Source organism: Sorghum bicolor, chromosome 4 (assembly GCF_000003195.3).
Source record: "Sorghum bicolor cultivar BTx623 chromosome 4, Sorghum_bicolor_NCBIv3, whole genome shotgun sequence".
Taxonomy (NCBI): domain Eukaryota; kingdom Viridiplantae; phylum Streptophyta; class Magnoliopsida; order Poales; family Poaceae; genus Sorghum; species Sorghum bicolor.
The window spans coordinates 62,125,950-62,149,454 of NC_012873.2; the positions used below are offsets into that span (position 1 = coordinate 62,125,950).

The window sequence follows — 23,505 nt, forward strand, 5'->3', positions numbered from 1 at the left end:
TTTAAATAATCGGATATAGGAAAAACAGGAAAGTGTCTAGAAAGCTCTCATATTGTTTTTAAACTTTGCATGACAAAAATATGAAATACAACATACATTAGTGTTGAATGCATTTGTGCTGGTTGCATATTATGTTTTTTGTTGCTAGTTGTTTCTAAAACACATTTACATATCCATTATATTGTGTTTTATAATTTTTTAACGTTTAGACATCCTTTTTCTAGAGTTAAATCTAATTTTTATGAAGCATCTAGAGATATCTCAATGAGCTCTAAATATATTTGCATTTTGTATACCAGTCTTTTTCTAAAAGTTTGTTTGAAATTTTAAAAAGCTTAGAGAAATTTTTTGTGGATTTCAAATATTGTCAAGTATTTAGTGAATTTCTTCAATAAAAAAGACAAACCACCTTCAAAACTACTCCAAAACAGGAAAGATAAAGTAATTTAAGTGGTCTTGACAGTCCAAAGTAAGATGTCTTGTTTTAGAGTTCAAGGAGAAAAATTCATAATACGATGATAGTCCAAAGAGTTTTTTTTAGGGAACATGACAGTCCACCTAATTTCAGCTTCATGTCATGCACGAACAGATCATGCACCTTCATGATAATGGGCTGGGTGGACCTCAGTTTCATGTTAAGGCCGAACAGATCATGCACCTTCATGTAAATGGTGGGTTGGGTAGACTCATATGAGCCCATTTATAACAAGGCACAAAATTGACGAGGATATATGTCTCATTGAATCAGTACCGGGTTGTTATGCTCGAACACTTTTTTTTGGGCCTTCACGGATTTCTTTTATCATTTTTTAAAAAAAGCAAAATTCTTTTAGCATAAAGCTTTAGATAACCTGATTTTGTTTTTCTTGTAAATAAATGACATCTCCATGGACGACATGGGAACACATGGCGACACGGAAAATCACCTGAACACTTTCTTCTAAGAATTAAACACTACACATTTGTTTTTACCTAATCTCTTTGTCAAATTGAGCAGAAGAAATGTCTAACTCAGGCCTTGTTTAGTTCCAATTTTTTTTTTTGCAAAATGAATACTGTAGTATTTTCGTTTGTATTTGACAAATATAGTGTAATCAAGGACAAACTAGGCTCAAAAGATTTATCTCGTAAATTACAGACAAACTGTGCAATTAGTTATTATTTTTATCTATATTTAATGCTCCATGTATGCGCCGCAAAATTCGATGTGACAAGAAATCTGAATTTTTTTGCAAAAATTTTTGGAAACTCAACAAGGTTAACATATTTTATATGTTTTGAAGTATACCATATTTCCATGCGCTGCAGCTAAAGTAGACTGCGAACAGTGAGACATAGTATTAGTAATAATAAAAATAAACAAATAAAAATAAACGGGAGCACATGCACATAGCATTAGCAAAGAGCCCCTGCAAAACCCTACCTCATCCCACCGCTCGCATCTCACGGGGAAGACTGGTATGCTCGCCGCCGCCTGGAGGCTGTCGCAGCGAGCCGTCACGTCTCCTCTCCTAGGCATCGGGCGATCCCAAATCCGAAACCCTTTCTCCACCATGGCGTCTCTCTCGCCGGCAGCTGCCTCGCCGAAGAGGCTGAGGGTCTACTCGTCCCCCGCCGCCGACGGCGCCGGGGCGGGAAGCGGCAAGCGCGTGGGGACCCACAACGGCAGCTTCCACTGCGATGAGGCGCTCGGCTGCTTCCTCATCCGCCTCACCTCCCAGTTCGCCGGCGCCGACGTCGTCCGCACCCGTGACTCCCAGGTCACTTTCTCGCGGTTACCGCGGCTACCTGCTCGATTATCCTAGCATTCTTACTTGCTTCCCCCAGTTTCATTTTTGTTTTAAATTTTAACTTCTCGAATGACTTTGGGTGGTGAGTGTTGACTGGTTCATGCGAGCATTCATAGACTTTATATGTTGAGTGGAGTGTCCACACGTCCCTAGATGCGAATTTATGTTGCTGAATCGTGTTGATATATCTCCAAATTTTGTAAGCTCATGTGCAAAAATACTGTCAGAATGAGCCACAAGGATGTTTTTTCCCTCTCCCTAACACATCAGCTGTACCCATGCACTTGCTTAGGTGTTGTTTGGTTTGATGAATGAGGATCTTCTCACTCGTCACTTTTTTGTGCGGTTTTGAGGAATGGATGGGTTGATCTATCACCACTTCGTCCTCACAAACTCAATAATTTGCCCACACAAGCTAATAATTAGTCGTGGCATGAGTTATGTATTGATTCCACCAAAATTCATTCCTTGAACCAAACAACCCCTCAGATTTCATACCGCTATACTACAAGGTCCGAATTGAAACCTTAGAAATTTAGTGAATGTGTGTATTTCGTCCTGTCTATATATGCTAAATGGGTCCTTTGGTTTAATACACTGTTGAATTGCCTTGGTACACATGGTAAATAATCCATTTGTTCATTACCTAAAGTCTGTTGTTGGTATATAAGTGCAATAATAGGGCTGCATCCTGCAACTGCACTCATGTATTTGCCTCCATTTCTTGAACTTCGATATAGATCCTTGATACATTGGATGCTGTTCTTGATGTTGGGGGTGTCTATGATCCCAGTCGCCATCGCTATGATCATCACCAGAAGGGCTTCAGTGAGGTTTTTGGACATGGATTCAACACAAAACTTAGCAGTGCTGGACTTGTCTACAAGGTACTTCCCATGGACAATGCAAATTTTGTATTTCTTTCTACAAAGTTCCATTGCCCTCAGCGACAACACTTACATATAATCCTCTGAGAAGTAAGATTTTGTTGTGAAGTTCGGTGACATCTGCTGTTCGGTTTTCAACTGCACCACACGACCTGGTGGATCCTTTGATGGGACACACAGCTTTTATTTTGTATGCACAGCATTGCCATGATGTGCTAATTTATTGAGGCTTACAAGTTGCACATTGAAGATTGTTATTAGTATTCTTGTAGTTGTTTATCTTCATTTCTGACAGAAATAGAATGCTTATAGTTTAAACTTGCTCTAATTTTGCAGCATTTTGGTAAGGAGATAATTGCAAAGGAGCTTGGGGTTAATGAAGATCATGAAGATGTTCACCGTCTGTATCTTTCGATATATAAAAGCTTTGTTGAGGTGTGAATCTGATTACATGACAGGGTAGTTTTTTTGGGTGTATCATGAGTAAACGTCTAAGCTAATCCTTGTTCTGTCTTCTTAATTTGTTTAATAAAAAATTGGTGACTGTCATCAACTCCAAGCTCTTATCTGACATTGGCTACTGGGAAATTTTATGGTAGCCAACAGTTGCTTATTGAGGCTTTAGGTTATGTTTTCACCCACCTTCTAGATTGATTCTTTTGGTTGGATCTTATGAATGGAAGAAACACCAACAGATATGCTTTCTTATTGTTGGCAAATTATGGGCTTAGTAATTAATTTTTGATGGATTCAATGTAAAACGCACCATCTGTTTATGCACATATGTCTATTTAAGTCCCACTTAGAATAAACTTTTTTAGCTTATTCAGGTGACGAGATTTATTGGTTTCTTTAGTCCAAAAGGAAGTGTTAAGGAACCAATTATACAATTCATTAGTTGCCTTCTTCGATTACCATTTTAACTAGCTTCAATCCCTCAAGGCCTCAACCATCTTTTGACATCAAGCTTGTTTGAGACACCTCTAGTACCGTTTTTCTCTTCCATGTTTATGAGTTCTTACAATTTTTGTTCAATGTACAAAAGTACCCAATACCTTGGTCATGTTACAGGCACTTGATGCGATTGACAATGGAATCAATCAATATGACACAGATCAACCACCAAAGTATGTGAACAGTACACACTTGTCTTCACGCGTTGGACGCCTTAATCCGGACTGGACTGATCCAGACCAGTCACCTGAGAAGGAGAATGCAGCATTTGAACAGGCAATGATACTAGCTGGGAGTGAATTTATGGAGGTATTTGACATACTTTACTCATGCCTTAGTACCATATTGTGTTAAGTTCATTCACTGCACTGGAATTAGTAGATTATGTGTTTTCTATTGCTCCTCTTTTTATATGATAATATTATCTGTCTGGTTATGTCCATATGAGTGGCTTAGTAGATTATGTGTGTTTGCTATCACTCCTTTTTTATATGACAATAGTATCTGTCTTGGTAGATTGTGTGTTTGCTATTGCTCCTCTTTTGTTATGACAATATTATCCATCTTTATTGCCAGAGTGTTCGCTTCCATGTTAAATCATGGTTACCGGCAAGATCTATTGTCCTGGAGTGTTTGAAATCAAGAGAAAATATTGATCTAAGTGGAGAAATCATGGTTTTGGATAGATTCTGCCCGGTAAACTCTTGACCTTTTTGTCTCACTGAATCTCACTAATATCCACAACTGAATTTTTTGGCTCGGTTTCTAAATGTATAGGAAGCCATAATTGTTATGCTTGTATGGTTGTTCTATTTTACCATCTTTCATGTCCATGATATTTTGTGATAGCTACCTGAGATCATGTGGTCCTGCTCTTGTTGTAAAAATAGACATTTGAAAATTGTTGCACCCCCAATACATGGTTTATGCTTTAGGTACCATCTTCAAACTTGGGCTGACCTATGTTTGGTGATTGTAACAAGCTATTTAATTTAGTCATTATATCTTTGAACTTGCTTATCAAAGAGCTTTGATCGACTGCCATATCGAACATGTGAGCTGATCTTTTATCCTACAACAACAGTGGAAACTTCATCTATTTGAGCTTGAAGAGGAGCTGAAGACTGATCCTCTGACCAAGTATGTGCTGTATCAGGTAAGAGTCTTCCCTTCTCAGACTACAATTCAGCATGAATTTCATGATGCTTTTTAGTTCGCTTGCCATTGAAAGATAAACATGATGCAATTTGTAGCAGTCTACGCTGTAACCCTGAAATGATTGTTTCTCGGCCACTAAAGGAAATCAGGCTTTTGTATACTTACTTTTTTACTGGTTGCTGACCGTTCAAGTGTGCACACGTTTTATTGGTAGCTGACTAGTCTTATTTAAGTGTACATTATTTTTACTTGTTGCTGAGTTCCCCAACATTTTGTATTCTCTGATCTAATGGCTCTATTCAATCTCATAAGCAAGGTAACATCTCCTTTGTTATGTCCGAACTGATAGAATTTTAAATTGCTTCCGTAGATTTTTTTTAGCCTTGTTATTTACTTTTTCTTCTCAAAACCCAATATCATTGCTACATGTATTTGATTTTCACTGCTTAATTCCAGGATGAGAGGAGCAAGAGTTGGCGAGTCCAAGCAGTTGGAGTTGCTCCTGACAGGTTCGAGAGCCGAAAGGCTCTGCCAGAAAAGTGGAGGGGCATGAGAGATGACGAACTTTCAGCAGAAATCGGCATTCCTGGTTGTGTGTTTGTCCATATGAGTGGCTTCATTGGGGGCAACAAGACCTACGAGGGAGCATTGGAAATGGCAAGAGCTGCTCTGAAATGCTGATTCAATCAAAGCATCTACCCCAGTAACAGTTTTACCCATGTTACCATTGGCTCAGTGAACACATTAGCGGCAACACAGGATGCAATTGCGCTTTTGTCCATGTTATCATTGACTTGTCGTAGCTGACATTGATTCTCATTGATTTATGTCATCCTTATCTTACAGAATTGGTCTATTGATCCTTTTTTCTTGTAATATGGCAATGCTTAGAATGTGACAATTTACTATCAGAAAAAAAAAAGATAGAACTTATTACTCTGGCAAGCCATATCAAGCATGTTTTCCTTTTGTGGCCCGGCAGTCCGGCAGTCACTGTGGTCTTGTGTGTGCATTGACAGACGAAATTGAATGCAAACAAGGCTTGTGGCGATCATGTCGATTTGCACCCTAATCGACTGTACTTGAATTATAATTTCAGGTGGATGTAAACATGATATTCAACTTACATGAATTGAATGTGAGGCACTATACATGCAGTATAGCAACACTATGCACGAGTTATGCAGATTAGCAAGAGTCATACAAGCGCTGAACAATGTGCCGATGATCAGGGTCACAAGGGTAGCACATGTTCAGGTTCAGGCCTTGACACGTTTGGCGTCCGCGCATGCTTTCTCCAGGTCCCCAAGGAAGAAGAGGATCCGGTTGGATATCTGCCGGTGCTCGTCTCCAGCGTCCTGCCGCGGCGCGTCCTTGCCGCAATCGCCATCCGTGTCCGTGTCCTGGCGGGAGCCCAAGTACCTCTGGATCTCGCCCTGGTAGATCAGGTAGTAGTCCTTCCCTTCCCTGATGATCCTGACACCCCTGAGAAAGAACGCTGCGCGGTCACACTCACACTCGCAGGTGACAGGCCAAACAAATGTCGCTCGACAGCAGTAGAACAAGCTGCTGAGTGCTGACGGCAATTGCCAATTGGCAACATCAGAAGCAGCTAGGCTTACAGTCCGTATCGGTCGCACCGGTCCTGCACGACGAAGACGTCCTTCCAAGACTTGTCGCCCTCCGGCGCGTAGAACGCTGCGGCGTCCGCCCCCCACCTATCGTTGAACAGCTTGCGCCACAGCTCACCGTCGGAGGTCAACGCACTCCATTTCCTGCAAACTGAGCCAGGAGCAGCGTCGTCGCAGTTACTGCTGTGCGTATAACTCACCAAAGCGAGACATCGCTACGCATGCTCTCTGCTGGTAGTATCTACTACTATCCAGCCATAACTCAACGCAACGCCTGAAGCGTTTTCAGGCTTGAGAAGCATGTACAGAACAAAGGATATGTAACCGATCCGATTCGACAATCATCTAAGACTTGGAAGAAGTCTACAGAGATACACAATCGAAATCTGAATTGCCAACGGAAAACCAAATACTAGGATTTGTTTTGGGGCCGTCTCAGATTGGAAATTAAGAATTCAGACTCACGGGAAGTTCAGAAATTACAGAGATTTCCGTTCGGAAAAATAAAGAAACAGAGCAATTGCAATAACTTGAGCTTCCAATTCCGAGTTTTGAGGAGGCGTCGAACCTTGGGGTGCAGAGGCGAGGGACTGGTGATCCAGGAGGTGGAAGATCTTGAGGCACAGCTCTCTAGGCAACCCATCCATGTCTGAATTCTCCTCGAGGCTTTCCCGGGTTCTCCGTCCAGAATTCTCGCCCTCACCAAGAGAGCTGCGGCGGAGACGGGAAAGCCCTGTTTGTCTTCTACCATGCGGCTGCTCCTCGGCCTTCCAGATCCGGAGCTGAAGGTGAAGAGGAGGTCGAGGGACGAGGGGTGGACGACGAGTGGAGAGGAGAGAGGGGATGAGAACATGCGGGAAGGAGAAGCAAGCAAAGGTCGTTGGCCCCCCCGCCGGTAGTTAGATGCAGCCAACGGCTTTGCCGCTTGCGGTCCCTCTGGCCTTTGCGGCTTTTGTCTCTCTATACACCGGCGGCGTGCCTGAGGAGTGACGTGGAGAACGTTCGCCGCTGACACGAGGCATCAAGCGGCGCATGGCCGGACGGTCAGAGACGGGGGTGCGTGCGCGTCCGCCCAGGCCCGTGCGTCGCACAAGACATGAGCGGCGCTGGATTGACACCTCGCACCACCTGGCAGTGTCCCGTCTCACGTGCGTCCCGGGGCATTACGCTCCAAGGCTCCTCCAACCCGAAGGAGGCGGCCTCTGCATTCGCGGTTGTACTTTACGCCTAGGATTTTTTTAAAATTTTTAGCCATTTTAAAAATATATTTTAAATTTGACACTAAATTTTGTTTTTTAAAATCTAACTCTTTTGGCACAATATACGTCATATGTACTCTACCGCATCATAGTGGCGCAATATCGTCCCGACTGATGTGGCAGGGTGGATGCTGTTGAGTGGTACGGTGGGTGTTGTTGTGCACGGAGTCCAAGGGCCGGTGTTGGCATGCATGCTGACTTTTGACAGTAGGCTATCACATCATCTCGAAAAATACTAGGATCTTATTTAGTTTAAAAAAATATAATTTTTTACCCATTATATTAAGGCCTTGTTTAGTTCTAAAAAAATTTGCAAAATAGGAATAGTAGCACTTTCGTTTGTATTTGACAAATATTGTCCAATCATGAACTAACTAAGTTCAAAAGATTCGTCTCGTCAATTCCGACCAAACTGTACAATTAGTTTTTATTTTCATCTATATTTAATACTCCATGTATGTGTCTAAAGATTTGATGTGACGGAGAATCTGAAAAATTTTGCAAATTTTTTTGGAACTAAGGCCCTGTTTAGTTCCCCACCCAAAAATTTTTCATCCATCCCATCGAATCTTTGGACACATGCATGGAACATTAAATGTAGATAAAAAAATAAATTAATTACACAGTTTAGTTGAGAATCGCGAGACGAATCTTTTAAGCCTAGTTACTCCATGATTAGCCTTAAGTGCTACAGTAACCCACATATGCTAATGATAGATTAATTATGCTTAATAAATTTGTCTTGCAGTTTTCTGACGAGCTATGTAATTTGTTTTTTTATTAGTCTCTAAAAACCCCTCCCGACATCCTTCCGAAACATTCGATGTGACACCCAAAAAATTTTCGTTCCCAATCTAAACAGGCCCAAGGCCTAAATCTTGTGGCACATCTCTATCTAAGGCCTTGTTTAGTTCCAAATTTTTTTACGAAATAGACACTGTAGCATTTTTGTTTGTATTTGACAAATATTATCCAATCATAGACTAACTAGGCTTAAAAGATTCGTCTCGTCAATTTCGACAAAACTGTGTAATTAATTTTTATTTTTATTTATATTTAATACTCCATGTATGCGTTTAAAGATTCGATGTGACGGAAAATCTGAAAAATTTTGCAAAATTTTTCGGGAACTAAACAAGGCCTAAGTAAAAAATTTAGTCACCATCCATAGCCTGCCATCACTCGCCTCCGCTTGCAGTACCCGGCCTGGTGAAGCCTCCACTCCAAAAATATGGGACCTCCTATGCTTCAGACGCCTGAAATTATACTTCTGTTCAGGCGATATGTATTTGCATAGCTTTCCGATTAATGACACTTAAAAACGGGTCCACAAAATTTTGAAGCAATATAGACGGAGCACACGTTGCCTGAATAGATAAAAAATTTCAGGCGACAGGAAAAGTGAAAAATATTTGCTAAGGCCTTGTTTAGATGCCGAAAAGTTTTTGGATTTCGCTACTGTAGCATTTTCGTTTGTTTGTAGCAAATATTGTTCAATCATAGACTTACTAGGATCAAAAGATTCATTTCGCGATTTACAGGTAAACTGTACAATTAGTTTTTATTTTCGTCTATATTTAATACTTCATGCATGTACCGAAAGATTTGATGTGACAGAGAATCTTGAAATCTTTTAGGTTTTTAGGGTGAACTAAACAAGGCCTAATAATTTTGGTGAAGCAACTACTTTTCGTGTCACAGGGTGTTGTTCCCCCTGGCCCAGTGGGATGGCTGACTTAGCTTTCACTTGAGTGGGCTTGTCATTTGGTCCGTGAAGAAGTTTCGTATCATGCTATTGGCCCAAGCTAATTGTGGTAATCTTCTTTATAAGTAAGAAAAGGAAAAGAAAGAGCTCACCTCCAAATTTTCAACACCGTTGCGCTTATGATACTTATGATATTAACCTCTACGATAAACAAAACACAAGTTGAGATGTTAGACGAATGATATGGCAAGAGTAAGGATAAAAACGGTCGGAAAATTTCTCAACCATTTTCTATTTTTACATTTAAATACAAAAACAAAAAAAATGGTAAAATCAGACATGAAAACGAACGCAAACTTATGAAATATCAAAAATTTCAAAAATAAATCAATTCAAGTGAAATTATATCGAACATGGTCGGTATACGAAAAATCAATACAGAATATAGACCCACAATGCATAGCAATTAACACGTGATATCGTGTATCGTGGCAAATTTTGAGTGCAACAGAGCGGACTAATCAATTTGGTTTAGAAAAAAGAGAAAGAAAGAAAATGAAAGAAGAGGAAAATTTGAGATCTCATCAGTACTAGACTAGAAAGGATAGCAACAAGGTTTAGCCCATCTAACTGTCTCTTTTTTGGTCGGCCCAATTACATGCAATGCAACAAGTGTCAAGTGTAAATTTACAACACCGTATGAAATTTGATGTAGACATACAACGCCGTGCGAGGTAATTAGTCCCACCTCGACAACTTAGAAAGGCGTGAAAGGGCGAGCTACCTATATAATGCGCCTAGTGCATCAATGCCTTATCATCACTTGCCAACGACTACGTGGTGTGGTGGCTATATATTCCATCAGCTTCACATTGGTACGGATATTTTCCGACCGTATTTGAGACCGAATTCGTTTAGAGAGGTTTCCGTATCCGAGTCCGAATGTTTAACATCCGATACCATATCCGTATCCGAATACTTAAATCGTATATTTATGATGTCGACATCCAATCATATCTTATCCGACATGATTGACATTATTCGTATTCGTATCCGAATCCGACCAGAAATATGAAAACAAATATGAAATAGGTGATATCCGTCCGTATCCGATCCGTTTTCATCCTATGCTGCACGTCAGGGGTTGTGGTAAAAAAAAAAAATCAAATCAGCGCATCGTGTCACATGGAGCGGATGACGTATACGTCCGAGGGACACGCGCTGGATAACGTAACAGTCTGGCCGCCGAGACGAGCAGCTTCCCTTCCTTTCCACTTTCCCCTGCCCTCGGCATCGGCAGCTCGGCTGCTCTGCTCCCCCCGTCACCCGCCGCACCGACACGGGCACAGCACTGCTGAATTTGGCGGATGTGCCCTCGGCCTCGGGCCCTCTCCGATAAATAGCGCCAATGATCTCATGGTGCAAATGCAAATTAGTCCTGCTCGCCTTTTAAACCATCCGATCTGAAATTGAGGTCTTGCGAAAGGGCGCAAATAAGAAAATCCAAGCTAATTGACACCTATGTCCATCTCTTGCAGACTACCGAGGTTACTGAAAAGCAGCTCTTCTTTCTTCTCGATCAGCCAAACGGACTACCAGGACGGGCAGCGCGCACACGCCGCAGCGTCCCTCGGCTCTGTAACAGCTAGGCAGCCCAGGAGGCCCGCTCGGCGTCGTCGTCGTCGACATCCTTCTCGTGGCCGGCAGGTTGCGGTGGGAGACCCACTAGGTAGTAGCAGGCTAGGTGGCTTCTACTGAATGCGGCGGCCAGCGGCGGGGCGAGCAACCATGAAATGAAACACCGCGTTCGCGCGTTCGTTTGATGATTGTGACATACATTCACAGAGAGCAGAGAGAGAGAGAGAGAGAGAGAGAGAGCACCGGACAGGACCGGAGAGATTGCTCGTCTCATGACAGAGAAGCTTCATCGCCGTCATGACCGCAACATAAATCCCCTCCTTCCCCTCTTCCCTGTTCGCAAATCACAACAGCGCCTGCTGTTCTTCGTCACTTCGTCCTGTTCGTCTCGCCTTCTCCTCAGCGCATGCTGTTCTTCGTCTCGCCTGCTCCTGCTCCTCCTGCCTGTGTCAGAAGGAAAGTTGGCTTGAAACTGCTTTTCTTTCTTTTCTAATGCACTAGGTAGCGTATCCGTGCGTTGCTACGGGACAGCTAAACTTTTATACTAAAAATACACAGATCACACGATAAAATAACAATACTGTAAAAATAAGTATCGATATTAAAGTGACACTTAATTCAAAAACCAAAGTTTGTGAAATTAATATAGTCACGGAGAACGTGATGTCGCTGACTTACCATCTCTACTGTATTAGACCTTTCGGTGGGTTACAAAAATAAGAAACACTCAATTTGATAAAGCAAACCATTCCAGTATGTCACATGATAATTCTCATCCAGGTGCAACATAATTTGATTGAAAGTTGAATAAATTTCTACAACCTTAATCTTATCAAACTCAACAAATTTCAGCAGCTGCCCAATTTGTACGAAAGGATGGAACTCATGGCTAGCAGCATGTTGTCCATGTGCAGGACAGCAGTTTAATTCACTTAAAAAAATCAAACATAGCCCAAGTATGTTATCAAATGTTGGTGCATTTCAACGGGATGGACAGAAGGCTCGACTTGATAGGAGATTTTGAAGGAAGCTGGTACCATTATCAAGATAGATTATGAATGTTTAAATTTCCAACTCTATTAGCTGAATCTATCTATACTGTACAACAACTCAGATCCATTCAATATACATGTTGAAAATCTTTTAGTAACTGTCCATTCTATATTGATAGTTGTTGTTTCAAAAAAAATGGCACCAGTCTGTTTAGGGCCGACAACCTTCTTCGCCAGCTCTTTCTTCGCCTAGGCTTTCATCTGCTCAGCCTGTGCCTGAACAATTCAGTCCAATACTCAGTAAGAATAGCTGAATACTCCATCCAAAGAATTCGAACAAATGCAGTTCACATAGATGTTGTTCAGAGATTGATTGAAAGAGAAAACTCGAAAAAGTTTGGAAATTGAATCAATGACTACAAACATTTAGCAAAAACCATTATAACTTTAGTGCAATTAACTACTGAAATTTCGCCATACATTGAACACGAGACCGAACTTATGTACAAAATACACAATCCACACCATTTCTTGGACAATAAAACTTCATGATTATCAATATCAAAGGAAAGTAGGGAACAGTTGAACATGAAGAAACCATGTCAAATCCCAATTTGGTTAACTGCAAAAAAAAGAACACGGTCCACAGCCATTAATTCTTGCAAAGTTATTGGCTATTTTCAAAATTCCACATGCATTTTTCTGAAGAACTGAAAGTGCTTAACATATGCCAAAGGCCAAAGGCTTTAGTGTACCAAAAGTTCAAAATATCTAGCACAAGGAAATTATGTTGCCAGCCACCTGATTTGATTATGCTAATCCAACCACAGTTACCACTCTAAGCTAGATTCAGTAAAATAAAGGCAGCACACTTTTGCATCGCAAATAATATGACAACGACCTAGACACCATGAGAAGTATATAAAGGCAAAAATTCTTGCCAAAGTCATAGGAAATGCAAGTGGTTCACATTGCTACAAGGAGAGCTGGTAAACTGGGGTGTCTTGTGCAGGATTATGCAGTTATGTACTTGCTCTTTTGCGATCCAACAACTTACTTGAGGAAACTTTGCAGACCATACAATGTAAGATGCAAAATTGAGAAGCTCATCCAGCTGCTCCCTCTTTCTTGCGGCATCAATCAAAATAGGGATTTTTCTTTGACTTGCCTGCACTGGATTGTTCCATAAACACATGTTAGTCTCAATAGCAGTGCAGAAAGGAGAAAACTATACATTAAAAGGCTGGCATTAATGCAATAGAAGTTGTAGGTTGATAACATGAACAATATAAAAATAACTTCCCTATTCAGAGCCATATCTCTGATTTTTATAAGCTATTTGCAATCCCTGCAGAACTATATTTTGTTATTTCTCACCATCATCCTGTATTGATTTGTTATTTCTCCATGCAAGCTCATGTTAAAATACACTATATATTTACAGGCCCTTACCAATAGTTACGGCAAAAGCAATTCAATTAAAAACTGAAGGCCAAGTAAAATAATCAGAAATTCATTGTCTAAAAGCTAAATTAGTGGCACGAGCTAAGATAATGTTATTACCATTGCTATGAAGTAAAAATCTAGAACTTTCATTTCGACTTTTAGATCAGCACATGGATAAATGATATAAATATTTCCAACTTCACAAAGGTAGAAAGCTAAAAACACACAAAATACACCAAAAAGTATGATACAGATTATTGTGCTACAAATCGACACCGACAACATGCTAAGAAATTGAAATATCCATTCATCCTAGATTGACTGGCTGCCACATCAAGAGTGTAAAATTCACCAAGAAGCCATCATCTGTACTTTCTAGACAGTGGACTCTCTATGGCATGCATTAGTTATGGTTGAGTTAGATTCTGCATCTGCATGCTTCTTTGTTCAATATTCATTTTATTGCACCAATATTAGCAGTGATATACAACAATTTTATTTTTCAAGCATTGTTTCCGGGAGTCCCTACAGTCTCGTACACAAAGAGCATTCAAAAGGGTATAAAAACAGGAGTAAAAAACTAACAGGTTTCAGATTTGCTGACCAGTGAGTAAAGTAGCGTTGAACCCTATTTAGATGGCTTCAGCTTCAGGATGGACTTTGGAGCGAGGATAAGAGTCAAGAAAAAGCTTCTCGAATGAAATTCTAGACGAGTGCATCCAAGAAAAAAACTTACAATATGGATATTTTGTGAATGGTTCAAGGACTCATTCTAAGCATTAGCAGCTCGTGACTCTGGATCTATGTGACGCTTTTCAGTAGTTGCATCTGAACTGTGAACATGGATTGATGATTAAAAAACTGTTACCTAAGAAAAAAAGAATTGTTAACCAGTAAAAACCTTCCAGAAGATCACTAAATACCTGCACACAATGAACATAAACAGATCTCTCCAATTCCAGAAGATCACCGACATGCAAAGCTTTATCAGTTCATGGATAGATCATTTTCTTCCGCAACGTTGGTGCCAGGAACGAACCTGCCATGCTGGGAAATGCAATCATCAGCAACCACTATCTAAACCCTAGTCGAGGAACCAAATTAATTGGGGAAATCTGAGGGAAACAAAAATAGGAGAGAGAGAGCGAGATAGATAGATAGATAGTGTGTGTGTGTGTGTGTGTGTGTATATATATATATATATATATATATATAGAGAGAGAGAGAGAGAGAGAGAGCAGGGATCCACAAACAGCTCTGGCATCGCAAACTTTAGATCCACGTCACGAGCTCTTCTAGCTCCCACTTCACGAGAACAGCAGCTCAATCTAGGTGGTATCGGCTGGGGATGGGGCGGAGCTTGAGATGCAACCGATGGAGGCATGTCTGCTAGTGCTTGGGGTGGTGACGGGGCTCATCCGGTCGGCGAGCAGTGGCGGAGCCAGGATTTCGCCGCAGGATATTCCATGTAGAAAAAAATACAATTCAAATATATAAGTGCTAGCTTTCTCCCACAATAAAAATATGCTAGTGCTAGCACACGTATTTTCCATGTACATTGCAATTTAGAAACAAAATGTCAAAAAAAATTATTTATAGAATTTTTATGACGGCACTAAATAAAGTAGCACACAGTAGCATATACAAATAAATTTATTTAAATTGCAGTAAGCACATAGGCACTTTGCATGAGGCCGGATATTTTGTATCCGTTATCTAAAAATAGGCACTTTGCATAGCGCTTCCCTATAAATTTCATCAATTAGATTGTGATTTAGTTTAAGGGGTTGTTTAGTTCTCCATAAAATACAAAATGCAAAATGCAAAATGTCAACTACTTTGAAACGAATAAAATCTAAAATAGAGAATAACCACCTTTTGTAAAAATTTTTACATGATGTTTAGTTTTATTATGCAAAATAATAGAGCTAAATCTAAAATTTTTCTGGAATAGAAGGGAACTAAACACTCTGTAAATCAGAGGAGAAAACAAAATCTTTACGTGTTGAGGAGACTTGTGTCTGGTTACCTTCAACGCTTGGTTGCTGGCCGCCGGCGAGAGTCGACCGCCGTCGACCGCCAAGGGGCCAAGTCGAGGGAGCCGGCTGCTGCAGTCCACGATCTGCTCTGCTCGCCTGTTGGTTACTGCTGGCCACCAGCTCTGCCGCTACGGGGCAGCACTGCAATCTGCAGTAGCATCCACGGGGAGAGGCGCACGGTAGCTCACGGCGAGGGGCACGGCCGCACGGAGGTGACCGCCCGGACGTCGCGCGTGCCCAGCGCCGCCACCGCGCGCTCCACCAGGGCCTCCAGCGACGTGGCGCAGAACCTGGCCTCGGTGTCCCCGGCGGGCAGGGTCCGCTCGCAGGTGCGCAGCGTCTCTGCCATGGCGGCGGCCCTGGACGAGCCTGGTGGGACACCCAGGAGCGCGAGGACGGCCGGAAGCGCCGCCGTCGTGAACGGGATGGAGTCCGCGACGCCGCGTGGCAGGAGACCCAGCGCGGCTGGCGCCGCGGCCCGGAAGTGGATCGACAGCCGCTCGCCCACGCGCACCGCCTCCTCGTGGAAGAACACCGACGTCGGGGTCCTCGGCGTCGGCGTGGCCGTGGCCGCCCCACCGCCTCGTGTCGCCGCACGGGGGCGAGGGATCTCGCGAGGGGGGCGAGGGGCGGCCGCACAGGGGCGAGGGATCTCGCGAGGGGGAGAGAGCGATTGGAGGCGTGAGGTTTCTTTTGGATGGCGAGGAGCGAGGTTTCCTTTTGCGTGCGTGGGGCTGATCGCGGTATCGCAACTCAGGAAGCGGACCGACGGAACCAAATAATTGTAGCAGCACGGAGAAGTCTTTTTACTAGCAAAACATACCCGTGCGTTGCAACGAGAGAGAAAAGGTTATTAAATATTTATAAAAAATAGAGACCAAAATAATACTTACTTTATCCTTTTTATAAACTTTAAAAGTTATAGTTTATTGTAAGATGACTATAACATTCAAAATATATAAGTTAATATTGGTAATAATATGATAATATCTTCATTATAATATCACACGTTATTACAATTAATATCAAGTTCCATTTGACTTCTTTGTAGACGCTTAAAAATATTTATTTGTTAAGTTACTAAGGAATATTTATTTATTAAGGAAGGATCAAAGGTTTAAATAATATATTATAATATTAATTATTTGTTTTTAGGTTCAGAAAAAAATAGAATATCATACCTTTCCTTCTACCCGACTTGTTGAATACAATATCGGGCACATTATTAAGGCTTTGTTTAGTTCATCACAAAAGTAAAAAAAAAAGATTCCTTGTCACATCGAATTTTGCAGCACATGCATGAAGCATTAAGTATAGTCAAAAACAAAAATTAATTATATAGTTTACCTGTAAATCGCGAGATGAATTTTTTGAGCCTAGTTAGTCTATAATTGGATAATATTTGCCACAGACAAACGAAAATGTTGTGGCTGAAAACTTTTTGTTTTGGCAAATGAACAAGACCTAAATGAAGTTTTGTTGCTAAACGACAATCCAGTGAGGCCCTAGGTCTTGCACGGTGGGCATGTCCAAAAAAGTATAGTGGTACCAGCGCGGTTTGCGCTAGACCGGCTAATCGCTAGTATTCTCCACAAAATTTCTTTGGAACTACTGTTTTTGAACCATTAAGAGGAGCAGCAAACAAGCAGCTGACGGACGAGACGAATACCACAGAGAGAGAGAGGACAAAACAACCCAGCGCCACAAAAGGAAATGTTAGTACCGACTGTAGCCGGAAACAAAAAACAATACGGCCGGTGAACCAAGACAGATGGACCAAAAATAGAGGATAAAAATAATAGAATTAGAACCTATGTAACGACGGACCAGGAAAGGACACTGGTAGTGCTTTTTTATTATCTTTATACTATTCCTTAATTATATTTTCTTTTTCACGTACATGAGACCACCATCCGCTGAATAGTTTCCCATCTTCGCACTTCTCGTTATCATGATTTGGATTTGTATCCTATTGGAGATAGAAGACCGTGAATCGTCTGATATGGATTTGCATCTGTAGGTATCCGGAATTCTTTTTTATCCGAGGACATCCTTCTCAGCTTGGCGTAGAGTCCTCAATTTATTATGATAGAACAAAGAAAGAAGAAGCAAATTTATTAATTTAATTTGAGAAGTTTTGTCTTATTGAGTTATTCTGATTTGGATTTGGATTTGTATCCTATTGGAGATAGAAGACGTGAATCGTTTGATTTGGATTTGCATCTGTACTCTATCTGGAACCTGAGAAGACTTCGGTTGAGTAGAAAAGGCCAGACGAAATTTGATCCAGACGAAAATTAAGGTTGAAATTTTGCCTCTTTAGTATTAGGTATAGAATACACAGATCGCATAATAAAATAATAATATTGTATAATTTAAATATCAACATTAAAATAACATTAAATGCAAAAAACAAAGTTTATAAAATTAACGCAGTCGTCGCAGGCTCATAAACTCTATTTATAGACTTTTTCGTGATGCGGGTGAGATAATGTTTAATATCGGCAGGAAAAAATCACCGATATCCATTTCTTTCATATGCCAATAAATCAGTAAATAAGTTCCGCCGTACCTTCGTACCATTCTGTCACATATTCAAGTATGTACATGTAAATATTATTGCGTGTCGCATGGGTAATACTTTTTCCAAAAACTAAAAACAAAGTGTTATACTCACTGTATAAATATGTGTAGTTGATGGTCTATTCCATGTAGACATATAGTATAGGATAAGATATCCACTTAAGTGTCCATAGCAAGATTCACAATCAGCAATATATAGAAATAGTTAAATCATAGGTATTGTTATTGCAAGCGACGACGATTTTGAGTTAGTTACCCATCTATGTCCCCTATAATATTTTTTGCCTGTATGAATTTTCATTTGAAAACATCTTCTGTCCATCCAGGAATATGTTTATTCACTGCGGCCGTGTAGTTGAAGCTAAATCCAAAAGTGTATTTGGTATACATCCACGTTGGTGTGTCTTTACACCACTCTTCAATAGGTCTATGGTCAATTATGATAAGCATCTTTTCCCACTGATCGAAAACATAAAGCATATATTTTTGAACGTAAAGAAACCGCAAAGACGGCAAGTAATAAAAGTAGGAGCAAAAGACTTATATATTTGCATTGTCCATCTTTTGTTCTTTTTAATTGTAGGAGAAATGAAACTTTACCTCTCCAAAAAATAAACTTATATGTAACAAAAAAGAATTATCAGTACCTGTAGAGCCCGTGCTTAGTCCAAGTCTCATCAGCACTGCTTGAACCTGAATTGCAGCTTGTGAAATTTGCTACTTGCAAAAGTCCTAAGACTATAATGCAAGCGCCGTATCTTCTGAAAGATCTATATATACACTTTGAGCCTGAAGTTCAGACTGAACAACAAATGCAGTTGAACCCTATTGCCTTTCGATTATACGGTCGAGGAGACCACCCAGTATTATCACCTAGGATCAACGAAAAATTACAGATAACCGTTATGTGTGTACAAGCACCCCAAGGCACAGGAGCTTTCCCAGCAGCAGCAGAGAACATCTTATTCTGAAGAAGATCAACTCAATTCTCTTCTCTGCAATCTGTACCCCCTCTCGTCTTCAAACGACGCTGAACAGACAAACAAAGAACATCACCTCGATGATATCTTGCTCGACACCGTCCGCACCGTCAAGCTGACACCCGGCCGCTGCTTCAGCCCGCTCATCGGACCACCACCGGCCACACCGACCCCGGTGTCCCGGTCCCGGCTCCTGTTCAGCGACAGCCTCGCTTTGATCGGCGACACGAGCCTTGTCGCCAACCTAGACGGCGAGAACGAGCAGCGCCGGGTTTTCGCGGGTGACGCCTGCGCCTTCACGGGCAGCGGCGGTGACACGGCTGCGGTGGGTCTCACCGGCAGCACAGCCTTCCCGTGGATCCTGAGCTTGGACCCCAGCGCGCTCGGGGGCGACTTGACCAGGAACTTGTGCGGCGTCTGCCGCGCTAGCGCCATGACCGGGGACCGCGTCTTGTAGAACTGCTTCTGCTTCTTGGAAGGCGACGGCGTCGCGCACGCGTAGGTGTTTGCGGCGGCCGAGGTGGAGGCGTGGAACACGGGGTTCGGGAACATCACCGCCTTCTTGTCCCAGGGCGGTTCTTCGGGGATATGCGGTTGGCCGACACCGACGGCCGGCCGACGGTGACCACGACCGCGACCGGCGACGTGGGCTTGAACTGGATCCGGGACCGCACGCGGCCGCGCGACGGCGGCGTGGCGGCATCGGCGAAGCGCGTTGCGGCGCCACCTCAATGGCTGTGCTTCTCTCGGGCACGACGGGCACGGAGGGGCGTCTGCTCTGGCGCCGCCGCCGCCGTGGGCTTCCTGGTCCTGGGAGCCGGTTTTGGGGTCCTCGGGGGCTCTTGATTCATAGCGCCGGCCGCCGTCACGATGTCCCTCACGAATCGGCTGGCCTGCACGATCTCTAGCACGGTCTGGCCTAGCAGCATCGCCGGAAGGGACATTCGCCACCACTGCGCGCCCTCTCCGCCGCTGGCGCCGACGCCGCCGAACTTGACGTTCGGGGACCTCTTCTGCGCCGACGTGCCGCCCCTCATCCTACGGCGGCAAGAGTCAGAGAATTGCCAAGAATCTAGGATTGAATTGAATCGAACGAATTCTAACGTGGAGCACAACAAAAAAACACTTGCCTGACAGTCTCCTGCTTGCATCGGAGGCTGGTGCGGAGGTATCCGAGCGTGCTGCGCGGGCTGAGGCTGACGGCGGAGATGCACCGGGGCTAGACAGTGGAGGCTTCGTCGTCGTCATCTACGATGGGATCGTCATCCACGACGGGTGTAGATGTCAGCACCCTCCATCCCCAAATCCATGACAGGAGGACAGGTACTCGTGTCTGATGAGATGGCCACGCTCGAGGCACGCCCGCTCTCAGAGGAGCTCGTCCTCGCCGTGCTCCGCCACCGCTCGCGGGGTCTCCCTCACAGCGACACCCTACTGCTGCTCCGTCGCGAGCTTCTCCAGCGTGAGGCTGTGTAGGGCGGCAGCGGCCACGATCTCCCCCACGGGCGTAGCCGCGTAGATGCAGTCTGTAGGGAGGGAATCATTTACGTCCATGAAGAGGATCGGGGCGCTCGCAACGGCGCGTCCGTGGACGCTCGTGGCGGCGCTTCCACGGGGCGCCGGCCGCGGACGCTCGTGGCGGTGGTCCCAACGGCGGGGATCGGGGCGCGCCTCCTGCGGATCGGAGGGGACGTCTGCAGACGCTCATGGCGGCGGTTGCTACGGATCGCAGGGTGCCGGCCGCGGACGCTCGTGGCGGTGGTCCCGACGCCTGTTGTTGCGGATCGCGGGGGATCGGGGCGCGCCTCCTGCGGATCGGAGGGGATCGGGGCGCTTGCTGCGGATTGAAGGGGAGCGGGCGTGGTAGAAAAGGTAGGAGATCGCAATCATCGGGTATTTCCTAAAACGGCGACCCAAACGCACAGGGAGAGGCAGACGGACGAAAGCAAAAGTTGCACCAAAAGTTGTCCACTCTTTAGTTTTTTTAGTTGTAGGAGATTAGTTGTAGGAGATCGAGCTTTCTCCATATCTTTGCTTTTCTTTCTTCTCTAATGCATGAAGCTTTCGCCATAACAAGGTCTCGGGGATGGCCATCGTCAGCATCGTCGATGTCGCCGCCGAGCCGGCTGCTCCTCCTGGCAGCGTCACCGTCGTCGGCCCCCCGCCCCCCCCCCCCCCCCCCCCCCACCGCCGTCGATGCAGCTGCTCTGGTCGGCCTTCTGGGCAACGACGCGGCCGTGATGATCGATCTCCTCCCCGAGCTCGACCGCGTCGCCACCTGGGACGCCGCGGCTCAGCTGGTCTTCGCCTGCTGCTCTTCATGGTCATTGGCCTTCTGGTTCCGGTGGCACTGATGGCGGTGTTCAACCGGCGTCTCCACTTCTCTGCTACTATCTGCGCCAAGACGTCAGCGGTCATTCTCACCGGCTTGTTCGTGTGGTGGCCGTCACGACGCGGTTTGGGCACTGGGACGGGCGTGATGACAGGCGTCTGGCTTCGCGTCGCTTCTTCTGAAGGGGAGAAGGGAGAGGAGAAGGGGGAGCCCCTGGTCTGATGACCGGCGTCTGATCCGCGTCGCAGCTTCTGAACTGAAGTGGAGAAGGGGAGCACCAGAGTTTATATTATTATTAGGGCTACTTTGGCAACCTTGGGGTAATTAACCCAGGGAGCAAAACCCTCCACGGGAAATTTCTTGGACATTCCATTCCCCCTCCCACCAACCGTGAAGTTGCCCCCGCATGAGAAATTTCCCTTCCGCTGTTTGGAAGTGCCGGCGGTGGAAATTTTCTGCTGCTTGTCCATTGGACATGAGATGGTCTGCATTCTGAGTCATTCACCCATGCACTAACCAGTGACGTTATCTAACTAGTACATCCAAATATAGCAAAAACCATATATCACCAATCAATATACTTCCTATGCATATGCATATAAGAAACATACTTGGAGAACCAGAACATGAATGACAAAATCTAAATGCCAACCTACTAGTTCATATAAGGCCTTGTTTAGTTCCTCACAAATTTTACAAAATTTTTCAGATTCTCCATCACATCAAATCTTGCGGCACATACATGGAGCATTAAATATAGATTAAAAAATAACTAATTGCACAGTTTGTCTATAATTTGCGAGACGAATCTTTTTTGAGTCTAATTAGTCTATGATTGAGCAATATTTGTCAAATACAAACAAAAGTGCTACAGTGTCCATTTTGTAAAAAAATTTACAACAAAACAAGGCCTAAGAAACATATGCCCAATTTATATTACATCATACATACAAGCACCATATTATAACATCATAAATTACAAATTAAGGCACGAGGAGTCCAATATAATTCATACAAAAGCGCTCCATACAGATGAAGTCAATATGATAGATAATAGAACCCAAGATATGAGCACCAACATAAATGCTCCATACAGATGTGCTCCATATAGATGAAATCGATATAATAGATAATAGAACCCAAGATACAGATGAATAAGGTTACATCTACAATGGTTCAAACAATTTAACCCAGCAACCAGAAGATTGGATCAGCCTCTAGATGTTATCGCCCAGTGGAATTGAATGTATGTGCTTCATGCCTTCATGTGGTCATGCCCACAAAATACTAGGCACTCAATTATCACCAGGCTCATCTCAAATCATGCACTATTTCCACAAAGGACTCTGCATTTATTCAATGAGAAAAAAGAATATCTTACAATAGGTTAGGAGCACAAGAGCACACAAGAGCACAAGCTATTAAAGAAAATACTACCTAACAATTCGCTCTACGGTCCCTGATGGTATTCAGGGCAGAAGACTTGTCACTATGGTAGGGCAGAAGACTTGTCACTACGGTGTTTCAGTATCCAAGCACCTGGTGGTGCAGAGCACTTGGCCAAAGTGCCAGCAAACAATAAATATTCCAGATATTACACTTCCATAAGAATCTCTAATAGAATTACGGAGCCCTACCTCTACAACTCTGTCCAGAAGGGATATGTTTATATAATGTTATAAAACAGGGCAACAAAGGTAGCAAATTACCAGTAGCTTGTTGCCAACTGCAACTCTAATGAGCTACCAGATTCAGAAAAGTAAATTTTCAGATGATAATGGTATAATCTTGTATAATAATGTAGTAATGTAAGCTACTAATGGAAGCTTATACTTGCAATTCAATTATTTATACACCAAACTACTAATGAAAGCTCATACCAGAAAACTATATAACTATCTTAGTCCACTGCAACTCTACTGAAAAGCAGTTTATAATATTAAAAAATTTCAGAAAACTATATAACTATCTTAGTCCACTAACCTGGAATGTCTTCAGCTAGCTGAGATGTCAACTGTCAGTGGCAACGCCTGATATGTCAATTGAGGAGTAGAATTCCGGCGACCCTCCAGAAAATTATATAGTGAGCTTTTCATGTGCAAAAGTTTGAA

General features: G+C 43.2%; 4 protein-coding genes and 1 long non-coding RNA gene across 8 annotated transcripts; 2 read left to right on the top strand and 3 right to left on the bottom strand.

Moving 5' to 3' along the window:
- LOC8078392 (UPF0160 protein) lies at positions 1,397–5,711 on the top strand. Its single transcript, XM_002452693.2, has 7 exons — positions 1,397–1,760; positions 2,531–2,677; positions 3,014–3,112; positions 3,749–3,940; positions 4,208–4,327; positions 4,716–4,787; positions 5,246–5,711. The coding sequence occupies exons 1-7, from the start codon at positions 1,461–1,463 to the stop codon at positions 5,468–5,470; spliced, it is 1,155 nt and encodes a 384-aa protein (XP_002452738.1). The 5' UTR covers positions 1,397–1,460; the 3' UTR covers positions 5,471–5,711.
- Positions 5,832–7,356, bottom strand: LOC8078393 (F-box/WD repeat-containing protein pof10). 2 transcript variants are annotated; one of them, XM_002454416.2, is made up of 3 exons: positions 6,989–7,352; positions 6,412–6,571; positions 5,832–6,274 (listed from the first exon to the last, which is right to left on the bottom strand). In XM_002454416.2, exons 1-3 carry the CDS (start codon positions 7,065–7,067, stop codon positions 6,049–6,051), a joined length of 465 nt encoding a protein of 154 aa, XP_002454461.1. In that variant the 5' UTR covers positions 7,068–7,352; the 3' UTR covers positions 5,832–6,048. The 2 variants fall into 2 exon arrangements, with proteins under 2 accessions (XP_002454461.1, XP_021315582.1); XM_021459907.1 differs by having other exon boundaries at positions 5,835–6,274; positions 6,430–6,571; positions 6,989–7,356.
- Positions 15,732–16,281, top strand: LOC110434844. The gene has a single exon (XM_021459597.1). It carries the CDS (start codon positions 15,847–15,849, stop codon positions 16,279–16,281), a length of 435 nt encoding a protein of 144 aa, XP_021315272.1. The 5' UTR covers positions 15,732–15,846.
- Positions 18,770–21,021, bottom strand: LOC8073202 (microtubule-binding protein TANGLED1). The gene is made up of 2 exons (XM_021458298.1): positions 20,193–21,021; positions 18,770–20,100 (listed from the first exon to the last, which is right to left on the bottom strand). The coding sequence occupies exons 1-2, from the start codon at positions 20,211–20,213 to the stop codon at positions 19,135–19,137; spliced, it is 987 nt and encodes a 328-aa protein (XP_021313973.1). The 5' UTR covers positions 20,214–21,021; the 3' UTR covers positions 18,770–19,134.
- LOC110435113 lies at positions 22,323–23,505 on the bottom strand. Of its 3 annotated transcripts, none has more exons than XR_002452778.1 (3): positions 23,378–23,505; positions 22,832–22,933; positions 22,323–22,740 (listed from the first exon to the last, which is right to left on the bottom strand). It is a non-coding gene; the product is annotated as an uncharacterized LOC110435113 (long non-coding RNA). The 3 variants fall into 3 exon arrangements; XR_002452776.1 differs by having other exon boundaries at positions 22,832–23,041; XR_002452777.1 differs by lacking the exon at positions 22,832–22,933 and having other exon boundaries at positions 23,378–23,504.